General features: G+C 35.6%; 1 protein-coding gene across 3 annotated transcripts in view; it reads right to left on the minus strand.

Annotated features, from left to right (window-relative positions):
• The window catches only part of MTA3 (metastasis associated 1 family member 3), a 137237-nt gene that overhangs the window by 58644 nt on the left and 56347 nt on the right, over nt 1-22246 (minus strand). For all 3 annotated transcript variants that reach the window (XM_071577550.1, XM_071577557.1, XM_071577566.1), the window contains exons 8-10: nt 14200-14299; nt 9859-10047; nt 4571-4645 (exon numbers count right to left, since the gene is read on the minus strand). In XM_071577550.1, coding sequence (XP_071433651.1) covers nt 4571-4645; nt 9859-10047; nt 14200-14299 — 364 coding nt within the window. The remainder of the gene's footprint in view (nt 1-4570; nt 4646-9858; nt 10048-14199; nt 14300-22246) is intronic.

Raw genomic sequence — 22246 nt, forward strand, 5'->3', positions numbered from 1 at the left:
GTTAGAAATAACTAAATACCTACTTTCATTAAAACTGTGGCTCAGAAACATCACAGTAGCAGGACAGCTACACTAATGTCAAGACAGTCTGTGAATTTACTAAGTCATTCCTTTCTTCATACTTGCAACAAACTCAAACCATCTTGCAGGTAAACTTACTAACTTCAAAAATGTTGAGAAGCCTTAGTTATTATCATATATTATAGAAGTAACTGAGATAGCATTTGTTTTCAGCAATGTCACAAGAAATACAGAGTTCAGATGTCTACAGGTTTGTCTGTACATAAAAGATGAAGACAAAATGTTATTTCCCTGCTTTCAGGCATTATTTCTGTCCCCTTGGGGGAAAGAAAAAAAAATAAGAGAGAGAGAGAAAAAGAGTTGAAACATGGCCAATAATATTACAGAGGATGAGAAAAGGGAGGATACATATTGATATCCAGCAAAAAATAAATCAACACTACCTGCCTTTCTTTAAAATCCAGTCCTTCATTTCTCCTACAACAGCCAATTCTCCTCTTTGCCATACTCTTATTTTCTGATATCCAATCTTTGCAAGGCTTATAATAGGGAAAGACATTTTCCACCTTGAGAACAGTATCATCAGACAGCATTGCTGTGAGAGTCTCTTGCCTGAGCCAGTTACAGGGTTAATCAGCTTTACTGGTCCAGTAGTCTGAGTGAGCCTGCTCATGTAAACTGCTGTTCTTTTTCATTTTGTAAAGTTGCCTCTCTGTCATCCACTGACAAAACTCTCATTTATAAAAACTGTGCCTTTAAGGAGTAATGTATGACAAATAGACTTCTAAGCAGTCCATGGCACCATTGATTAATTCCCATGTGATATGACAGCCCTTTTTTGTCTATCTCCAAAATAAGCTTTTTGCCCCACTGTTTTGTTTTGTTTTTAAATGTAGTTTTTTGCTCTCCACAGGTGCCTAGTTGCGTTTGGAGCTACAGAAGTGAATTCCATTGATACCATTGGTGCAGTTGCAGCTTTCCCCTGTGCCAGGCTTGGCAACACTGGTCTATAGGCCCACAGCAAAAATGCTGCAAACACAGTCTGCTCTGCCTGCAAAGGAGCTCTCAATGGTGAACTCACTCTGCTTTACAGAGCCACAGGCTTTCCACAGCTGGCTCTCTTTCATTTTCATAACAAACTCAACAACACAGAATTTGTTTTCAGCCTGAAAAGCATGTTAAACTGCCAGAGAGCAGATAATACATTCCACAGAGGGTCCTAACAAACTGGTACCATTCTACAAAAAGAACAGGTAAATCTCACTGTACACCAAGCAGGAGCAAAAGAGGAAAACACAATAAAGGGCAAGAAATAAGGAGAGTAGCCCTGAAGTATTGTAAAAATTTAAGGCATTTTTAAGAAGCTGCATGAAGCCCTGATGGCAGTGTCAGTGAGAAGTGATTATATACACATTAATTAAATTTTAGCATACTTCTGATACTGGCATAGGGGTTGTAAGGCATACAATTTAACAACTGCTTTCCTCCTTTATTTACTAAACCAAATGATACATTGTCTTCTAAAAAAAAATCATACAATGCCATTTCAATAGAAGCTATAATTTTTTGTATTAAAACTATGGCAAACATTGCTCTCTAAAAGCAACAGAACATGTCACAGCTTGAATTCGCATTGACCTATCAACTTTTAAATGCCAAGAGAAAAGAAAGGATGCAGAAAGAAAACTATCAATAGTTTCTGAGATTAACCCTCTGCCCGTTGAAATTTAGAGGAAAACTGGTAAAGGTTGGAAGTTGAGACGGAATACACTTAGACATGAAACAAAGCACTAGTTTGTAACAAATCACTGGAACAATGAAACAAAGAGCAGATGCTTTGAGGGGTGGGAGGGGAAAAAATGTTACATCTTAAACAGTATTTCAAATAGGTCTTCCAGACTGCATTTTAGGGGAGGTCAAACTACACTACCCCAGCTTTTCACCTGAGGTCTACTACTTTTAATCAACTAGCCTTGAAATGAAATGCTTGTGTTTTTCAAGAACTTTTGTTATGAATACCAACTTACAAATATCCCAAGAGTGACCATTTCCCTAAACTAGTACTGTTTTCAACAGTGGAAACAAATGAGAGGAAAGTAATATATTGTTGCAGAACAGTAATTTAGTTACCATTAATATGTTTTCCCTTTTCTTCTTGAAACTCTCAGTAAAAGATTTTTTGCATTGAATCAGATTTTTAACAAGAACAACACAAATAATGAGAACACGTTTCCTTCAGTGGTCTCAATCACTTGGCCTTCCTCAAACGCTATATATATATGTGTGTGTATATAAATATATATATATATGTATATATGTATTGAAGTGGTCACGAGAAGTAGCATATCACCAAGAATGTTTTCCCAAGGCCTGCATTAATTTTGCTAGACAAGTTCAAAGAACTTGAACATATCTTCTCTTCACCTTGACTTGAAGGGAAGAGGCTCTGAAACAAGGTAGCAGCAGTACCTCCACTGCCACCACCACCTTTAGCTACCTAGCAAGATAACATTTAGTAGCAGTTACAATAAGGAAATCTTTCTTATGCCTGGCACTATGTATCCAATTCATACAAAGACATAAAGATAATTAAAAAGCAAATTTTAATATTAAATCACACCAATCTAGGATTCAGAGACTGTATTTTATGCATAAAATTCAAGTAGGTACATCAATCTCTTCTTGTCTTCCCATTCCCACATGTCACCCTACACCTCAAGCATGAGATTGAGAGAAGAATGATTCCAAAATCAACACTTTTTTATTGAATATATTTTCTCCCTGAAACGCATTCCATTATCACAGCTTGTTCTTTCGGGGAAAAAAACCCCATAAATCTACGGATATTGGTTTTACTGACCACTATCAATTTTTACCATCCCACAACAAACCAAGCAGTGTCATGATGAAGTTCTGATCCCTTGTTAGGAAGGATTAGAGAAATGTTATCCAGCATAAAAATCAGGTATTTGGCCTACACTGATTTTGTTATTGATGATCATATATTGGACCCCGAAAGAACACGTCTGAAGCATTCAATCCTCTGCTGTATTGCCACATCCTGAGGTAGGATGTTGTACATTTACTTGGTTACAAGAAAAACACTGGCATTTACAAGAGCATTCAAGTTGTAGATAAACATAAAGCCTACGTGTTTTTCTTGTATACAACCTAGTCCTGTGAAATATGCAATCTCAACACCTGAATCATTGTAGCAACAGAATCATAAGAGAGCCCTGTAGTACTATAAAGGGAATCGTAGTCTTTCGCCAATCACTCCAGAGCAGGTATGTCAGAAAATAACTGACAGGAAACAGGATCAGCCACTGAGCAACATAAAAGTGTTGTCAAAAGACAATTTGCACTTCATTTTATCCTTACTCCATGGCTCTCAGTATGGATAAAATCTTTGTATCTGATTCTTAAAGATAATCTATTGCCCAATACATAAGAGTCGACAAGAAGCACAGAAAATCTCTGCTGGCAGTACCTTTCTAGGATTAAAATTAACAGTTAAAAAAAGGTGTTAAAAGTGAAATAAATGGTGACAAATACAAAGAAACATGCCTTTATACAGAACATATTATCTTTTATTTGTATTATCCATGGAACTAAAAGTCCTAATGACAGTCCAAGATTCTCCTATGTGGTAAAAGACTTTTGCTCTATTTTCCATAACTTAACAAGATGATTTAGAAACATCTTTCAAACAAACTAGAACAACCTGAAGCAATCATCCTTCTGAAACATAACTCCAAAGATCCACCTAACAGTACAGCTGTAGTTATTACAGTTAAAAATTATTTTCAACATGCTGTACATAACATTGCCACTAATTATGCAACAAGTAAAGGAGCTACAAACTTAAACATTAAATCAGAAATTAAAATAAAGTATTTTAAAGTATTTTATATCTCTAAACCAAGGACTAAATATATAGAATGCAATATAAAAAGCACCAACATTGATGTTTTACCTAAACCTGCTAAACATACCCCAGTATTGGTATGCAGTGCAATATTATCATTCTGCTCCAGAGCAAACCAAGCAGTTGAACATTCAATCAGAAGGACGAACACACTCACTGTGTGCACAATGGTATTCATTTTGTTTTTAAATGCTGGTAATGGCAAAGTAAGGTTTGTCAGGGAGTACCAATAAAGGGTTCATAACAGTAACAGGCACTTTAACATGCTGTATTTTTCCTTTTCCTTCAGTCCCATGGCACAGCTTCCCAGACTAAAGCATTTACTCTGCAGCGCATTTCTTTCTTATCCCATACTGCAATGGGAACCAAGAATCCTATTGCTTCAAACCAGCATACAAGAGGCTTAAAAAGCTCTTCACAGGTATGTGAAATACAGCAGGCATCAGAAGATTTGATAAAGCACCTTATGAAAAGCATAGACCCACTGGTCTATATTCCAAAATATTACCATAGCCCTCCAAACATATTTCTTTCTAAGAACACAAAAATTTTTTGCTTTAACATTACCATTTTTTTAAGAATGTCTTAGAATGGTTCATGCTGAAATAGTCATTAAATTACCTGCTGCACATATCTGTCTGTGGTTTTCCACATGTAGTAATACTCGATGATGCTAGTCAGTGACTTCCAAGGGAGCTGAAAAACATTTGTTACAATTTAAAGTGGTTCCAAAAAATTGCAGTGTCCACATCTTATAAACACATGTTAAAATCAAGTCGAGTTGAGACAAATACTAAAACTTGAATGTATTAAATAACTACATTAAAATCCATATGCAAACGAGCACATATTGCTATTAATAATTGTGTATTACTAATACACAACCTTTCCTTATAGTTAATAAGTATGCAGAATCTCTAATGCTAATTTATTCTATTTAAGGCATATGGTTAAACAAAACGATCAAAACAGAATGCATATTTCCATCAGGAAACACAGAAGGTAGTAAAAGTTTATCAGATGGAGAACAACATCGGGACTAAAAGAAATCATCTTGGCAAGACTGTGTTTAAGTCTCATACATTTTTCTGTTGAAAAATACAAAGGATACTATACTTAGTTCACAGGTTTTTCACATCCCATAACAACTCAGTCGCTCATACAATACCCCTAGTTTGGCATAAATCTCCACAAACTCTCAACCATTATCAAGAAACAGAAGGATGTCAGGGACAAATGCTACCCTGAGCAACAAGAGTCATACTGACAATGAATATTTCACAAAAAACTTTGTGGAAACTCAGCGCATGTGATAATGGCAACTCATTTGGGTGCATGTGTTCATTGGTAAGACAAAAATTATTACCCTAGGTTTCAAGGAGAAAATTAGGGAAACATTTTTAATTATCACCAAATAACCTGTTTAACTCCATAAGGTCGTTCTATAATCTAAATTAGTACTTCTCTTACAAAATTCATACATTTTTTATTTCCTAACCTGGAAATGTTAAAAACTTGTGTGTGCTACCTTCTGGAGGCATGAATTAATGCTAATATTCTCTGCTTTATAGAAACAAGGATGATGTTTACAAAATCTCAGAAAATACAGGTATGGAATCTTATCTTTCCAACTGTATTCACTCCACTTTGAGGCTTTGTTCATGTCTGAAGCCGAAAGAATAGTGTCCTCCACCTTTAGTTAAATGTCTAAAACAACAGATGAACACCTTATCAAGCTGCCTCTCTCTGAATGCAGGAGCTCACAGCTAGTTTTTCATGCTGCTTGCTTGCAGACACTTAAGAGGAACTGAGTCTGGCTCACACCTCTGCCTTTCAGGAGATGGGATTTATGCTTAAACTCAACTGTGAATTCTTTCTCATGCAGTGAGTAAATCCCTGAAAACTTGCATTTAATTCAAAAGTAGCAGTGTCAGAAATGCATATGCTGACGTTCTAAAAAGTAGCAACACAGTTCAGTTTCCTAAAATGCTTTTACTTTTTCAGGTAAATTATGCCTTAAGAGAAATCTGCCCCCAAAAAGGCCAGTTACAAGAACACATTTGATGTGAGGAGACAGATGAACTGATTCTCAGTCTCCAAGTCCATATTCTTCCTGGCACCCAGATGAAATGCTGCCATTCCAACTACTTGCCACTGTCAATTAGTACATTTTAGCATATCCATAATTATTTTCCATCTTGGACACTTTTTCACAACTTCATGCTACAGATTGTTTGCCATTTCTCTAGAAAAACCTTTAATCTCTTTTCACTATGATTGTGACACCAATATGTTTATTCACTCAGTAAGCATCTACAAATAAAGATAATTAAGGTGCTTGGACTGAATAATTCTTTTACACTTTGATTCACAATATTTTACACTTGGATTCAAAACTTGAAAAACCTGTTTGACAGACTGAGCATGAATAACCTGTATTGCATTCACCTATGTTCTTAATGCTCTGAGCTGTCAGTGAATAATGTATTTTCATTACCAAATTCTAGTCTTGAAAGAAGTAAATATGCTCATTTGTGTGACATTTTTGCAGGAGAAAATTAGCAAAAGGTATCAACCTACAAAAACAGAGAGAGGGCAATTTTAAGTTTCTTTACTTTCTCCAGGGCAAAAATAGACTACTGAAATAAGAATAGTAAGAAAAACTTGGGATTATAAGGCATCCTAAAAAGAATATGATAATTTTAAGACGTTTCCACAATGTTCTGAAGCTGGAAAACAGTTGTTCGAGTTTTCTATAGTTATAAGTCATCATTACCAAGGCCTTTCCTGCCATATCTGAGATGTAATAGTTATAAATTTGTGAAAACTGCTGATAATGAAGTACTAAGAAGTAACAAGCATAATTGCTGTGTCTTATTGTTAGGAAAACGGTTATATTTGGAGAACATAAAATATTCATTCTTCCATTCTACCACTGGGATGTGAAATAATTCAAGTACATCAGGTAACTTGAAATTAGCTTGTAAGGTTTAGATTGATTAGGATTCACACAGTCTTAAAGACAGCAGAACCTCTCCTAAAAGAGTCACTGATTAAACAGCTGATGAACATGATTATTCAAAGGCCAGACTGGTAATTTAATTACAAATGTGCTTTTCCTGTCTATTAAAAAAAAAGGAAAACTCCTTTACACCATTTAATTTATAATAATTATCTTGCTTACTAATATTTAGTGTTTATAGCTTAATGCTTGAGCTGCACATCAAACACCAAATAGTGCCAGTTCTTACTAATTGCTGGAAGAGTAAATGAACCTCCCTTTACAGAAGTATCATTTAAGGGCTTCAATTGCAGCTGCCATGCCTTGCAAATCTGAGCCAGCTCAGAAATGGCAACTCCTCTGGGGCATAATGACTCAGGCAGATACTACATAACCCTTCTGCTCCAGGAGACTGCTACCAACCACTTTCTGCCAAGCAACGTGACAGTCTTGCCTGTACTGTGGCATCACTGTGTGACTGCCTATGTATGAGTGTCATCTCAGGCACTGTAGACTTTAATTTTATCATTAGATCTTATGTGGAGACTTGAACAAGTTCACACATACACCACCAGTGCATTATCTTCATCCTTGCTCTTACAACACATGTAATTGTTCTTAAACTTATCAATGACTTGCCACTGAAGGGAGGGATGGATCATAACAGACAAATGTACTATCATGGAATATCACTGCTTAAGTGCTATACCTACCTAACCTTGCAGAAACTTTTCATATATATCCATGATCTAAGTCCTAAAGGACTATTTTTGATGATTACTTAAAAACCAAAAGTGTTTTTTTTTCAAATCTCTATACTTTTAGAACACTACATAGGAAAGAGATAACACATAAATTTTACTCTAGAGAAATTCAGACATCCCAAGATTACACAATGATTAACATAATTGAAAGATTTCAAACTATACAGAATTAAATCAAGACTCTGCAGTGTTACCAGTACCATATAAATTGAGACACAAAATAGATGCTCTAATGATGTTTTTAAAATTACACTCTTCCAAAGATTAAAAGAAGAGTGACTGAGAATAGACAATATCCCTGTTCTAACTAAATGAGGCTATAATTAATAAGTGCCCCATATCCATTTGTGCTGCACTTTGACTCATAGTGAACATGCCCTGAGGAGGCTACAAAACTCTATCACTAGATCTGTGTGTGTCTCCTGCCTTGGGAGGAGAGAATGGGAAAATATCTGTGTTTTGGGGAGGAAGATTCAGTGAGAAAAATGGAGGATATCAGGAATCCACTTGAGATAAAATCTTAACATTTTAAACAGCTTCTAGTTGAATCATTCAAACATCTAGCATTTGAATATTACAAATGCAGAACCAATTCTTGTAACACATTACCCCACTGTATCCCTTTAATATATGCATATCAACAGAATTGGGTACATAACACAGAAATTATATAGAAAATAAAAATATTACATAAATACCAGAGACAAGCCTTAGGTATAATTGGTCACAAATTGTGTTAGGACTCAGCTTGTAAGCAGCCAATAAAAGGTGTTATATGATTAAGGCATTTTGAAAAGCCAAATATTAGCAACCATTTAATTAGAAGGCACAGCTTTTGAACTATTATACAATTTCAGCTGAGGAGCATTTATCTGTATGAGAAATAATAAGGAACTGTAGTTTACATTAAAATTTCATTCTAAAGCTCTATAAAATAATATTTTTCAATAATATTTTATTAAACTTTACAGAGCTATTTCATCCATGATGCAACTTTCAACCCATTGTCATGAATACAGCGAACATTTTATCTCTTGGGAATCTCAAAATTAAGCACCGAGATATAATGCACCTATTAAAATGTCAGTTCTTCAGAAAAACAATAGCCTTCACTTCCCACCTTCATTCAATTATCTGTTTCATTTCAGGACCGTGAAAGTCAAGGTAAGACAGCTTAGCTCACTGCCAAGCATCCTCCCACTGTCCCACACTATCTTGGAAGGACTTCTACATTTACCACACAGTACCATTTTCCCCTCACAATGATTATTAATAAACTTATGCAAAGAAAAAAAAAATCTAAGTTCTCAGAATCAAGCAGAATGAGATTAATGTGAAAATGTTTCAATCAACTTCAGCCTTAAATAATGTAATTACTTTGGTTCAATTCCTAACCTTTTCATGGAGCCCAGCTTGAACTTGGTACAACAGAGGAAACCTTTTTCCTTGAAAGAAAAAGGCTCCCCACAAAATGTGAAAAAAAAAAACAACTTACAGCAAATTACTAACAATTCCAGCAATCAGTGTTAGAATCCATTTCATTTCATTACTCTGCATTAGAATTAGCAAATTAAAGCTTTACCACCCTATCGTCTGATATTTCACTACCAAACTCAGTGTAGTTAGAACATATTGGAAAACATTTCCTTTACTTTTCAGAACTGCCAAAACACCTAATAAGTCAAAATAACTCCCTGTAGTGCACTTTAAAAGCTATCTGAATACAAATTTCTCTCTGCTAACCATAGAAGAAAATCCCAGCATTCCAAAAACACTCAACGGAGTCAGCCATGTAGCTGCTAATGAATTTCACTGGAAATTGTGGAAACATTCTGCTAAGTTCCTGAAACTTTTTCAGATGCTTGCAAAATCCTTGTAAAAGCCCTTATTGAAACACCTCAGCATGAGACATTCTACCTGGTATTAAACCATTAAATAGATTATCTCCTGTCACCAACTTTCCAAAGAATGTCATCAAACAAGAAAGCATATTGACTTTCAGTCAGATCAAATGTATACATATGTTAATTACATATATCAGCTACACAGATTTCTCCTCTAGCTACACTTCCAAACCTACAGAAAGCAGTTATGCTCAACCATGTGAAAACGCAGCTCCAGGAGTGTACTACTTTCATACTTACAAAGTCTTGTCGAATGTCATTGAAGTCCTTGCCATACTTTTCCAGTGCCTCTTCAAACAAACTAGCTTCTGATGCTGACCACTCTTCCATTTCATCTCTACACAAGACAGGCCCTCCAAGCGGCACCAGGACACTGATGGCACTGCTCAAATCATAGTTGTGTTTATGCAGTGTATCCATTGCATGAAACTGGCAAGGACAAGGAGACAACAAAAATGTGTTTAAACAGACAGTACTCCGTTTCAGTTAATGCAAATTCAATATGTTATTCTCTCTAAGAGCAAGTAGCCTCAACTAATGCTAAATTTAGAATCTATCTTGGTATCATAGTATACTGCTGTGGAATATAAGGAAAATAAGTTTTTATTACTTAATTTGGGAAAGGAAATGCCTTGATAAAATGCTTACCAAAAATTACATTAGTTTATCAGTTCCTGCAAATTACAAGCAAATATTTCTAAAGAATCTTTAGTTGTTAGAAACTGGTTCCAAGTAACCCAATAAAGACAGAGGCATATATTGACTGAGGGGCCATTTTCAATTAACAGAAGCTCTAAATAGTAACTAAACAGCTGCTCAGACATCTTTGTGCTCAATATTCTCATTGCTGGTGAAGGAAGACATTCATTGTCTTCATTATCATCATACTGAAAAAGAAAAAAGCTATTTGTCTCTTGCTAAACATTGTTAACAGAGACAGGTAAATGAGGTTTTTTTGGTTGATTCCCTTTCTGTCATAAAAGAGGAAAATGGAAAACAAACAAGTTAAAACATCTTTACACTACAGATAACACTGAACACTCACATTGCTAACCAGTGATGGGGAATATGAACAATAAACAAATCCACCCACAGGAAAAATATGCAACATACAAGAAGCCTTTCTAACTCAGCGTCCCAAAAGACCCCATCATCACAAGCATAAATTGTTTTTCTGAAGGAGGTATTAGAATTATAAGGCACAATATTGTATGTGACTGTGTAACACCATTCTCCTTCCTATTTATATCACCGCAGCGCTGAGCTGTGAGTGCATCATGCACATTCTCACATGGCCCTAAACTCACAAGAAAAAGTTTCAAGGAAGGAATAGTTCTGCATTATGTGTCAGTGCAGCGATTCCAGAGCAACTCCAGTCAAGCTTCCGCATACAAATGTACTGCAAGTAATGGATTCTCCTCATCTTTTTTCATCTCCTGTGAGTGACTATTGCCTTTCTCCAGAGCTCACTATAAGTCTTTGAGTGCTCTCAAACACAAGAGTGTGGAACTGTTTTATCTGCAAGAAGCAAGGTCACTATTATACTGAAATATGTCATTTTACTCATGGTTCAAATTCACCAGCCTGGGGAAAAGCCACTGTTAAGAATTCTAAGGTGAAAATATGTAACATAATGCCTAAAATCCATAAGCTTCATACCAGAGAATGTACATTGAAATCACTGGTTTATTGCTTATCATTCAGACAATGAGTAAACCAGCTCTGGAGATTGAACTCTTACAGCAGATGTGTTACCAAGGTTTAAATCTTTTTTTCAAATTGCAGCCCTTGAGGAAAAGCAGTACACATAGGGTATTTTCCACTTTCCAGTTATTCACTCATAGCAATTTTCTTAAAAATGGCAACGGAAGTGAATAAATCAGAATCGTGATCTTGCTTTATGTTTATTTTTCACCTATAATAAACATCTGACTCCATGAAGTTTTTTTTGATACTACTAAAGAAAAGATTCACAATGCTCTCTGTGGACAAGTTCTGCCTTCACTGAGCTGTTCCATCAAATCACCACATTCCAGTGAACAAACTGTGGTAGCAAAAGCAAGAGAAGCCTGAAGGCATTACTAGAGGCCAAAGAGAAAAAGTCCTGGAGTATCATCCTTATTCAAGGATGAAAGGACTGCTGTAAACAGGTAAAGGAAGAAACTTTCCACCAAGAGCTAAGGAAGGGCTGCATTGAGCAGGGAAGAAAGGTCATGACAGAACATGCTGCAAACAAGCTGCAACACACAGCTCCCAAACCAGCTGCAATTTCACTAGTCAGTTACATCAACTAGACTGAACTGCCTCCAACAAAGCACTCAAACTGGAAACAGAGAATGGATTCTACAGTTCAATAATACTTTAAGCAGGTTTATGTGGAAGTCTAATAATAATCATTAAAACTACACCATTCAAAATTCAAAGGAAAAAACTTTATACTTCTCATTTTGAAGAGATGTCCAAAACCAGATTTAGGTCCTTACAGTAAAGTAGAATGGGCTCTTGCGAACAAGGTCACCACAAGGAGCAAGTGATTCCATCAACTTGCTTTGGTTTAAATGGCTCACATTGTCAGTATATGCACTATGCAATGCTTAGGAATCTCAAATATAAAGCCTTTCCAGTCTCCTTCTCTTAGAGAACAATTTTCATTATAGAAGAAAACACTGCCTCTGAGAAGGCCAGAAATGCAAGTTTCACTTGTTTATCTCAAAAGTCTTTATCACATCAAGAGAAGCACATTTACTATCATCTGAGAAGGTAAACACATTTTTCACATCTTCAGTATGGTTTTCAAAAAGCACTCATAGTTTCCTGTCTTGTCTCATTACGCCTCTCACTTGCTATTCTGCTGCAAGACCTTCCTAATGTGTACATCCATCCTAAATTTATTCATGTTTACAACCTATGCTTTTTCTTTTTTCTTTTTAGTATCAGTCTGTTTACAGTTATCTCTGATTGAAACAGCTAATTAGGAATACTGGAAAACCACAGGTGTGGCATACAGAAATCACATTAATAGCACTTCAGGTGCAAGGGTTATCTGCCTTGCATTAAGGATACAGACAGTATAATTTTCATACTGTTATGCACCTATATCCCTTCCAAAGCATAAATGAGGTACACCACAGGTTCTGCAAATGTCTCTACTAACTTTAACTGCTGCTGAAAATATCCTCCCAATTAGCATGGGAATGTCTGAAAAAGTAACTATTATAATGACAAATATGTCTCTTCTTAACTTAGAGGGAAGTACGTTGCCAAAAAGCAAAAGAGAAAGGTTTTAAAAAGCTGAGGGGGTAGGAAAATGAAAAGAGACAGACACAGTAATTAAGCCTGGGGTGGCTCCTCTGGTGCCTTATTATAAGACATGCCTTTCATTAAGTGTAATGGAACTTAATGGATCATTTGCAATGGAGAAACAGTTACATGGCACTCAAACAGTAGAAGTATCCCTTTATTAGCAGCATTGCACATGCACTTTCAAATAAGAAATTGCTATAGGGAGGAAACTATTAATCACTGAAGACAGTAAGATGGACACACAATATAGGAAATTTTTTAGAAATTCTTAATCCAACTAAATCTTAATAAAATTTAAAATGTTACAGTAAAGAACTATCTTTATAAAATTTAATGTGAATAGAGTTGTGTTCATAAAGTCATATCAGCAAGTGTGAAACAGAAAACTCAATTTGATTATTACTGAAAACATTCCATTTTGTCACTGCCTTTACTATACTACCATAACCCAGACTAAATCAGTTTCCTGTCCAATATCCTTTGAGTACACTCCAAAAGGTAATAAATGAAATATATTTCTCATCATACTAATGAATATATTTTATCTGGAATACAAGAACTGCCTCACTGGCTCTGACCAGACACTCATCTAGCCAAGCACTGTCCCTTACAGTAGGCATCAAGAAATGTTACACAGAGAAAATGTGCAGGTAAATCTAATTAGAATCTGAGTACAATTCCCACTTCACTGACCAGCATCTACAAATCTTTGAAATTAAGAAGTTTAGATGGTACTACTTTCTCTATTCTCCTCAGTACCCATTTATGGACTATGGTCCATAATTTTTCTACCCCTTCTTTTAACCTGCTGGCACTGCCCACTCTGACAAAATTCTAAATTTCAGGGGCTCTCTATCCACTTAGTGCCCTAACTATTTCAAACTGATCTCTTAATTTTATTGAGTGTCCTCTAGTTCTAATACTCCAGTATCCAGTGAATAGTAGAGCTGCTTTAGCCTACACAATCATCTTTGTGATTCTGTACACAAATACTTAAAATAATAAACAAATTCTGATGTCTTTGGAAATGTAAGTTAAACCTGATTCTATGAAACAGTAATAGTTTTTGTTCTCACACAGTTTTCCTGGCATGTCTTTATTGCAGTACCAACAAGCTTACAGAAAACATATAGGATTTTCTAATGCGCACACACACACACACACCCCCATGCATGCAGGTATCTAAAGGACAAGAGATGGAGGATGGGGACTTTGGAGTAACAGACAGTGTTGAAGTCACAGATGCAGAAGTTGTAGGGTTTTTAAGAAGCCACCTACCAGCGTGATGTCTCGGGAAGCAGCAGCTGCGCTCATGTGTAAACTAGGTTGTCTGACCGAGCTACTGCAGTCCAGTGCTCGAGCAAACGTGCCAACCGCACTGCAACAGAGAAACAGTAGAGACAGTAAATACACACAAAGATGTAATCTCTTTTTGATTATCAGAATATACCTTATCTATAAAAGTGTCTTTTTAAAAACAGAATTCACATATTGTTACTGTTAAGATTTCAGATCTTTGCTAACAAAGAACAACTTGATACTCAAGACACATCACTAAACACTGTAGCAAAAACTCTGACCTTCTCCCCTCCAAAGTAACAACATACAAGCAAGAACAGGATGGAAACAAAAGATACTCAGAGAATTCCAACATTCTAACTTTTTAATAAACTGATTTTTTTTTTATTAATGACAAAGTCAGAGATTCTACACAGTTTGGGTTTTACAACCATGCCAATTATTTCTAAAATTAAAAAGCCATAATCTTCATGGCTAGGCTTCATGAAGAAAGATTTGGAAAAGGCCATAATACTGCTTAACGAATTACAATACAAATTAAAAAGAGGTTCACCATGTACCCACAAGGAGAGTTTATTCACTTCAGTAGAGCATGTTTACTACTTCCATTAGTGATCCAAAGAAAGCATATTAGCTTAGTCTGAGGTACCTCCAAAATCCTATTTTTCTCACAGGTTTTAAATAACAATGAAATAAATGGATCTCTCAGCCTACTAAATAAAAGCATTCCAAAACTATTGAAATGGACACATTTTTCTCCAAAATTTTACCTTTTTTTTTTCCACTTTTGTTGATGAATTGTACATGGCATTTATTACACTTACCAGAGCAACAAAAAGAAAGAGAGGTAAAGAATTAGTGTGAATGAGACTGTTCTAAACTGCAAAAATTTCTTGGAAGTACATCTATATATCAATCACAGAGAAGGGAAAGTTGCGTAAGAGAATTTGACTGGGCTCTGCACATCACACAGGAAATGAGCAAAGATGCAAGGACATAAAAGATTACTAACTAACAGAAAAGAATGACTCTTGAGGTGTATTGTGTCACTGTGATTTCAGAAAAAAATATTTGTTGCAGTTATGGCGTAAAGCCCTTCTCAATTCAAGACATACTCACACAATACTTTTAATGCAGTGTAAGCCTCTGGACTAAGGATGAATCCTCACTGCAATTACACTCCTCACAACTTATAAGTGCAGAATTCTGTCAATGGAGAACATCACTGACAGATGTTATCGTATCCCATAAATCTGATATTCATCAATAAATAGTGTGCATCAAGAGTTAAACACACTGGGTGTATAACAGATCATGGAGAAACTGATAATAATGTCTATTACTTCAACTTCATCTTGAATCTAATAAAAGATTTAATACTTAATGTTTCAATACTTGCTACCAAACTCTTGCAAGACACAGTTAAGATTCAACAGCAGTGATTCACAGACTCCTGGTACTAACTGCGTAGATTTCTAAAGGCTGTGGAATAAATAAATGATATTCAGACGTTGTTCCACGACTTTTGCTCCTTCTTTGTGGAGATGGCAAGTATGTGACAAGAACATATATACACATTCTATTTTTTTTTCTTTTTTTAAGCTTGGCAGTACATGGAACAGTATTTGTCCACAAATCAGTCCCAAAAATAAGGCTCTATGACCTGACCATCAGTCAACCCCTTTCAACATGTTGGCATGGATAATGGTTGCAGCTGAACAGTCTTTCCCGTGATCCTCCTGTCACTGCTGTTCAAACCAGTGAATGTGGCATGACTGTACTTCCCTTCTGCTGTTACCTACTAGCTTGTTATCTTCCTTTTGCATAATTAACACTATTTTCTTTTGACCACATTTCTAAAATAAAATCAGAGTACGCCATAAACATTACAAGGAACATGTTCTCACAAGTCACTCTCTGGCAGATCAAACTTTTGAGGCTGACTTCAGAGTCCCAGCACATGTAAATTATGTTTCTCAGTATGTAAAGTCAAAATTAAGACATGATGTAAAACTAGGTTTATTTTGAATAAGTGATAAAGAGGTAAGAATTGATGCACCAGTTGACATTGCTTCCAGTGCTATACTGAGTATGTGAGGATCACAAGCACAGAGCATGGGTTCCACAAGGGCAAAAATAAATAAAACACACAAGGACAAAATAGTAAAACCAATATAATAAAACTAACATTATGATAACAATAAAACCAAAACAAGTAAATAATAATAAAATGCAGGCAGTTTGCCATTTAGGGAAGGCAATGGGGACAGAACAGGTGATGGAGATGGTCCAGGACACAAATCAGGGGCTGTGGGTTATGTATTTGTATGTGGCTTTCTCAAAATCAAAGTAACTTCCAGTTCACCTTTCCCTGGAAACTTTTGAAAAACAGTGAACTTTTCAGACAATCCAAAGAAGTGTAAAAGTTCTAGAGCTTTTGGCTGTTAAATAATAACTAGGCACAAAACTTAATAGTGATACACAGTGCTCTAGCTACGCAATTCATACCCTAATTCAATATTGATTTTAGAAATCATTAAAATACCTTAATTTTTATGTTTTTCAATTAAAAATACAGATATGAAGAACATATTGATGCAAAGGTCAAAACATTTCCTTTGTCAATTTCTTTTCCAATAATCCCACAAAAGAATAGTTTAAAAAATGTTAAAAGGAAAAAACAAGTAACTAGCCAATGTCATTTCCAGAAGACACACTATTGTCTTCACCTACCTACTACCAAAATAAAACTCAGTATATTCAGCCAATATGAGCTGAACAGTCACACTCTAACTCCTCTTTTTTGTTTCTTTTTAACAAAGACTTCAATATTGATATCGCATTAAGTTGGTAGAATCCAAAGAATAACTGTAAATATTTAATTGATGTTATATTTAATTCATTAATAAACTCACAACACAAAAACCTGGGCTCAGCAAGCTACTTACAAACTACTCAGGTAATTAAAACAGGGACTTCAAACAGAAATCAATACTCCCCACACCTTCCTAAATAAGCTAAAGCCTAAAGTCAGACAGGGAATTACACGGGTGGAAAAGAGATGGACAAGACCTACAATTGGTATTATCAGCAAAGAGATCACTCTCTGCAGAGCCTATACCAACAAGCAGGTATAGGAGCTTTAAGAGTTAGACCAAATGATCCAGTGTTACCCTAACTACATTTTCTTTGTTTTAATTATCATCAAGGCCAGAAGCAAGACCATTTTCTCAAGGACTTAGACTGCAGCCAACAACCATACAAATAAAACAACTGGATATAATTCAGTGCCAGGATCTACAACTATGGAATAAATCCAGAAATTCAGCAAAACTCAATAAGATCTATGTCCAACACATCCTGAGTGAGATCTCTAGAGATGTTATATCTGTGTGCCCTTTATTTAGGCAAACTTTCACATTAGATTTTGAACACAGAAAAGATATTGCTTCAAATTTGTTACAGGTCAAGTCTAAGACATTAAAGTAAGTAATTGTTCAAATTTTTCCTTAAGATTAGTTTTAGTGGTAGCCAAAGAAATTAGTAAGCAGCAATCACAACAGACTGTCCCAACAAACTTCCAAAGATTCAGTTGCTCATCAGTAACTAGTTCTGAAAAGGGCTATTTACCAAAGAAAATCTGGAAGCACTGTGATTATACATCAGGATAAAAATAGCCACTGGTTTCCCAAGGAACAACAGCAGTCAGGCATCAAGCCAGATACAGAAAGTTCTGGACCTTGGCCAGTAATTCTCAATTATCTTCTACCTTGTATTCTCAAAAATCCAGCTGAGACAGATGTCCTTAATCTGAGGGTGTTTATTTTAAAATTGTTCATTTTAATATATTGTTTCTTTGTTTCAGTGATACCAGACAAGTAGTGGGTATACTCTGGCCAAAACTGTTCGAAGTGAACCACATCTGTGCATACATGATTCTGTAAATCCACAATTTTCCACAGATACTGGCAAACTAATGAATGAGACCTACACATCACCTCAAAGCTAGTAATTCTGAGGAAATAATAAAGTGATCTTTGGTGGTTTTCTACATATTAGGAAAGCTTTTTGTTTTCCTTATTATTACTCCAATGTTCCCCTTTACTGTGAATTGGAGACAGTTCTAAAAGATGACCTCTGTGACTACTGTGAATTTAAAGCCAATAATCTGATCGCTCCTTGAGGTCTTGCAATACTTAAAATATTAGAAAAAAGAAAACAACTCTTTTCCAGTGAAGATATATTTAAGCAGCAGAATATTAATTAAAACTGAAAATACTCTCGAGATTTTTAGTAGCCAGTTTTGCAAAATCTGACCTGAAGAACATATTCAATATAACGATGCGTTCCAGAAGACACATTTTCTTTGCATTTCTAAGAAACTGTCTGTACAGTGCTATGCTTCATTACTGTCACTTCAGATATTTACAGCTCAAAGGGAGATGAACTGATAAACATGAAAAGTCACCTGCCACTATTCTTTTGCTGAAAGACTCTCAAAGTTAGGGTAAGGGTAGCATTATATATAAATGTATGTTACAATCAACCATCACTTTCATTACTATGTGAATAGAAGTGAAACATATGAAATCTTTCTTATTCAACAGATTTAGAATCCAATACACAAAAGTAGTTTAATTCAGGGGGTGTTATTTAAGCAATCATCTGTATGCTATCCAGCAATTTCGGTCACAGAGGAGATTTACAACCCTCCAAAAGGGTTGAAAATGCTGCTACAAAAATTTTTTCTTTATACTGCAATAGATCAAAATTCATTAAAAAAAAAAAAAAAGATGCAAAAAGAAATTCAGCTCCAAGTCTGAATTAGTTCTTTTCAAATTAATTTGGGTCAAGAAGTACAGTAATATAAAATGCACAAGGAATAAACATACATTGACCAAGCTTGACAGACAAGCAAAACATAAAATTTTTGATACATCTAATAAACTTGATGTGAACATATTTTTCCTTTTTATTGCCAAACCATCTGCCTACCATTAGATGCTGTAATTCACCTTGCTAGCAAACATCTAGCTGTGTGAGTGCAGCATTGGCAGCAAGATTTTTCACCATTTTTACTGCATACTTTTATGTCGCAATTCTGCCATTAAATTTAATTACCTCTTTAATGAACTCCAATTTCTTTTACTTCTCACCACCTAAAGAGAATCCAGAAGCATAGTAATACTGAAGCTTTCAAGCTGGTGATTTATGTATTTATTTTCATGTATGAGCTTTGGGAATCTTGTCTACTGCCACTGGATACACTGAATTATTGTGCAGAAACAGAGCATTACTATTTGATCACAATTGTAAATGTTTTTACTTTTTGTTCCCAGTTGACAAATGTTTTCTTTTCCTCAATATGATGAAAGACACCTTACCAGTTGAAGCTGTATTGTGTTCCCTTCCTCTCTATAAGATAAATTCATGTAACAAATACACAGAGAATCAGTAAACACCTGCAAATACACCGATATACCATGAGCACTTACAACTAAATCAATAGTAACAAGCAGAAAACTATTATAATCTGTGTCTTAGAGAAAATGGGAATGTGGGAATAGCACAGGAAGAATCATGGTCTGATTTAAAATGACTAACAAGTAATTTTCCAGTCTTCTGTGATCCTCCATCAAAAAATAGGCATTCAAATGAAGAGAAATATGTCAGACAGAGATATGTAATGCCATTTTAATTTCATGGAAATCAATGTACAGAATTTCAAGATAGAGATGCAATGCTTCAATGCTATTTCACTTAGATTTCAAAACTCTGGTTTAGTTGGAAATGAGCTGGGACCACAAATGTTTGTAAAACAGCTAAATTTAGAGATATATTCCTTCCAGAAGGCTATGTTGATAATGTAGTTAGATGAAGCTGAATAAAATAACAAAGTTGTTAACTGTATCACTGCATCATAAAGTATATAAATGCAACTTGAGTTGTCCAAAAAAACCTAACTTGAAATGAATTACAAGACAAATTAGCAGATAGAAAGAAAATGAAAGAAAAAACTGGGACATGTCTACAGCTCTCAGCATCTGTCCAGACTAGAGCACGCAACTCGTACCACATATGAGACTGGGCAGGATCATTTTTGACTCCAACACACTGAAAAAAAGACAAGACTATTTATCTGACACTGAAATGAAATAATTCTTGTAGATCAGGAATGAGAGACTGATGACTGGAGGAAATGGTGCATCTGAATCAAGGTAGGAACAGTTTCAAAGTGGCATTAACCAACAACAGAAAGTAACTCATAGCATCAAAACTGGGTTTCCCTTAAAGCAGTTCCATGTATTCTTAGGTATTTAGTCCAGGGGACCTGATTAAAGTCAGGTTAAAAATAAAACTGCTCAAAATGTGCACCGTGTGGATGGTAGGTCCTCAGCACCAAATATTTCAATTCTACAAATCACCTCCTACTGTACTGAACTATTTAATGTGGACAGATCTAAACTGCTGCTGTGGCTTCTCAAACTCCTGTTCTTCGAAGCTAATAAGACACAGAAGAAAAACTGGTTGATGAAGTTGTACCTCATTTGAATGGAGTAGAAAATGCTGTTGGATTTCTCATTGCCAGAGTACAAGCATTATCCTAAAAACAACTCAAACCCAGAATACATTAGTCTAATGTCCCAGGCTTCTCCTAACAGATATTTTTGCTAGTTCAAGCAAGAGTCTTCACTCAAATTACGCTTCAAAATAGTAGCAACAAAATTTGTAAGTCAAGGTTAGGAAGGCAAGATTATGAATTCTTATGCTTTTTTTTTAAATATCCACCAATTTTCCTGGCACTGCTCCTTCCAATTTCCGGAGAGGAAAGGCATTTTCTTCTACTTTTCTACCCAGGAAATGATTGCATACTAGGGCTTAGTGACAGGCCCACACTGACCAAGCATATAAACCTAATAAAAAGGCTTCCCACTCCTGAGGTAGTACACAAACCTTGTCAGATTGGGAAAGCTATTTACCCAAGGCCAAATATAAATGGGTAACACAAATAGAAAGAGTATTTAAACACTTTCTAAAAAAACCAACAAAGCATGCTTATGTGATTGAAAAAACTAAAGCATTTATGGACAAAAGCAACTCTTTCAACCAGATCAGACTGAAAAAACTGAGAAGAAATACTCAATGCCTTCAGTGCATCATGTAAAAATGATTGCTTGAAAATGCTTTTAAAATGTCAAATATAGATAGTTTACACACACTTAAACAAAATCACATCCAGGAAAGCATTTATCATAAAGTTCTTTTGTTGTCAGATTTTCAAATATGCAAAACTAAATATAATCAGAGAAAGACAATTTCAACTGGAAACACAGCAGGCACAGGTAATGCCCAGTGAACTTAAGCCACAGCAGTGCTGTCTGTAAGCACTTTACCAGATCATAATATCAACTCCACTGTTACTCAAGCAGATTTTAATGGTCCTATATAATGGTTCAGTATAAAACTTGCAAGTACACAACACACTGAATTGAAAGCTGCCACAATCATCAGTTTCTGCAGATATTGGTGAAAATCTGTCTCAGAAGCCACTTAAAGGAACAGAAATACAATCTTGCAGCCTGTGAATAGAAGTATATAGGAGCTTGGAAACAGTTTCTGTCAGTTGAAAAGCAACTTACAAAGATCAATAGAGGTCTGTGGAACAACATCCATAAAGATGCACCTAGCACCTGATTACAGATGGCTGTTTGCCTAACACAAGATCTTGAATAGCTACAGCTGGTCAGCCATGACCTACCATAACAGAAGCCCTCCTTGCAGAAACGTATCAGCTTCTAAACAAGTGCAGTCTTGGTCAGGGCACAGCATTGCACAGGTTGTCTTAAATAACATGAAGAAGAGAGAAGTATGTTTTTCCCTACATATTTAAAATATTCTCTGTCACTCCCCAGAACACGGCATACCACTACACTCCTCTGGGAACATTTCTGGCTCCACAATATACTATTCCAGCTCCCCAGAGTGACTGCAAAATAGGGAGTAGAGGAATTTAAAAGCAATGAAT

The sequence above is a fragment of the Pithys albifrons genome, chromosome 2, assembly GCF_047495875.1.
Source record: "Pithys albifrons albifrons isolate INPA30051 chromosome 2, PitAlb_v1, whole genome shotgun sequence".
NCBI classification, from domain to species: domain Eukaryota; kingdom Metazoa; phylum Chordata; class Aves; order Passeriformes; family Thamnophilidae; genus Pithys; species Pithys albifrons.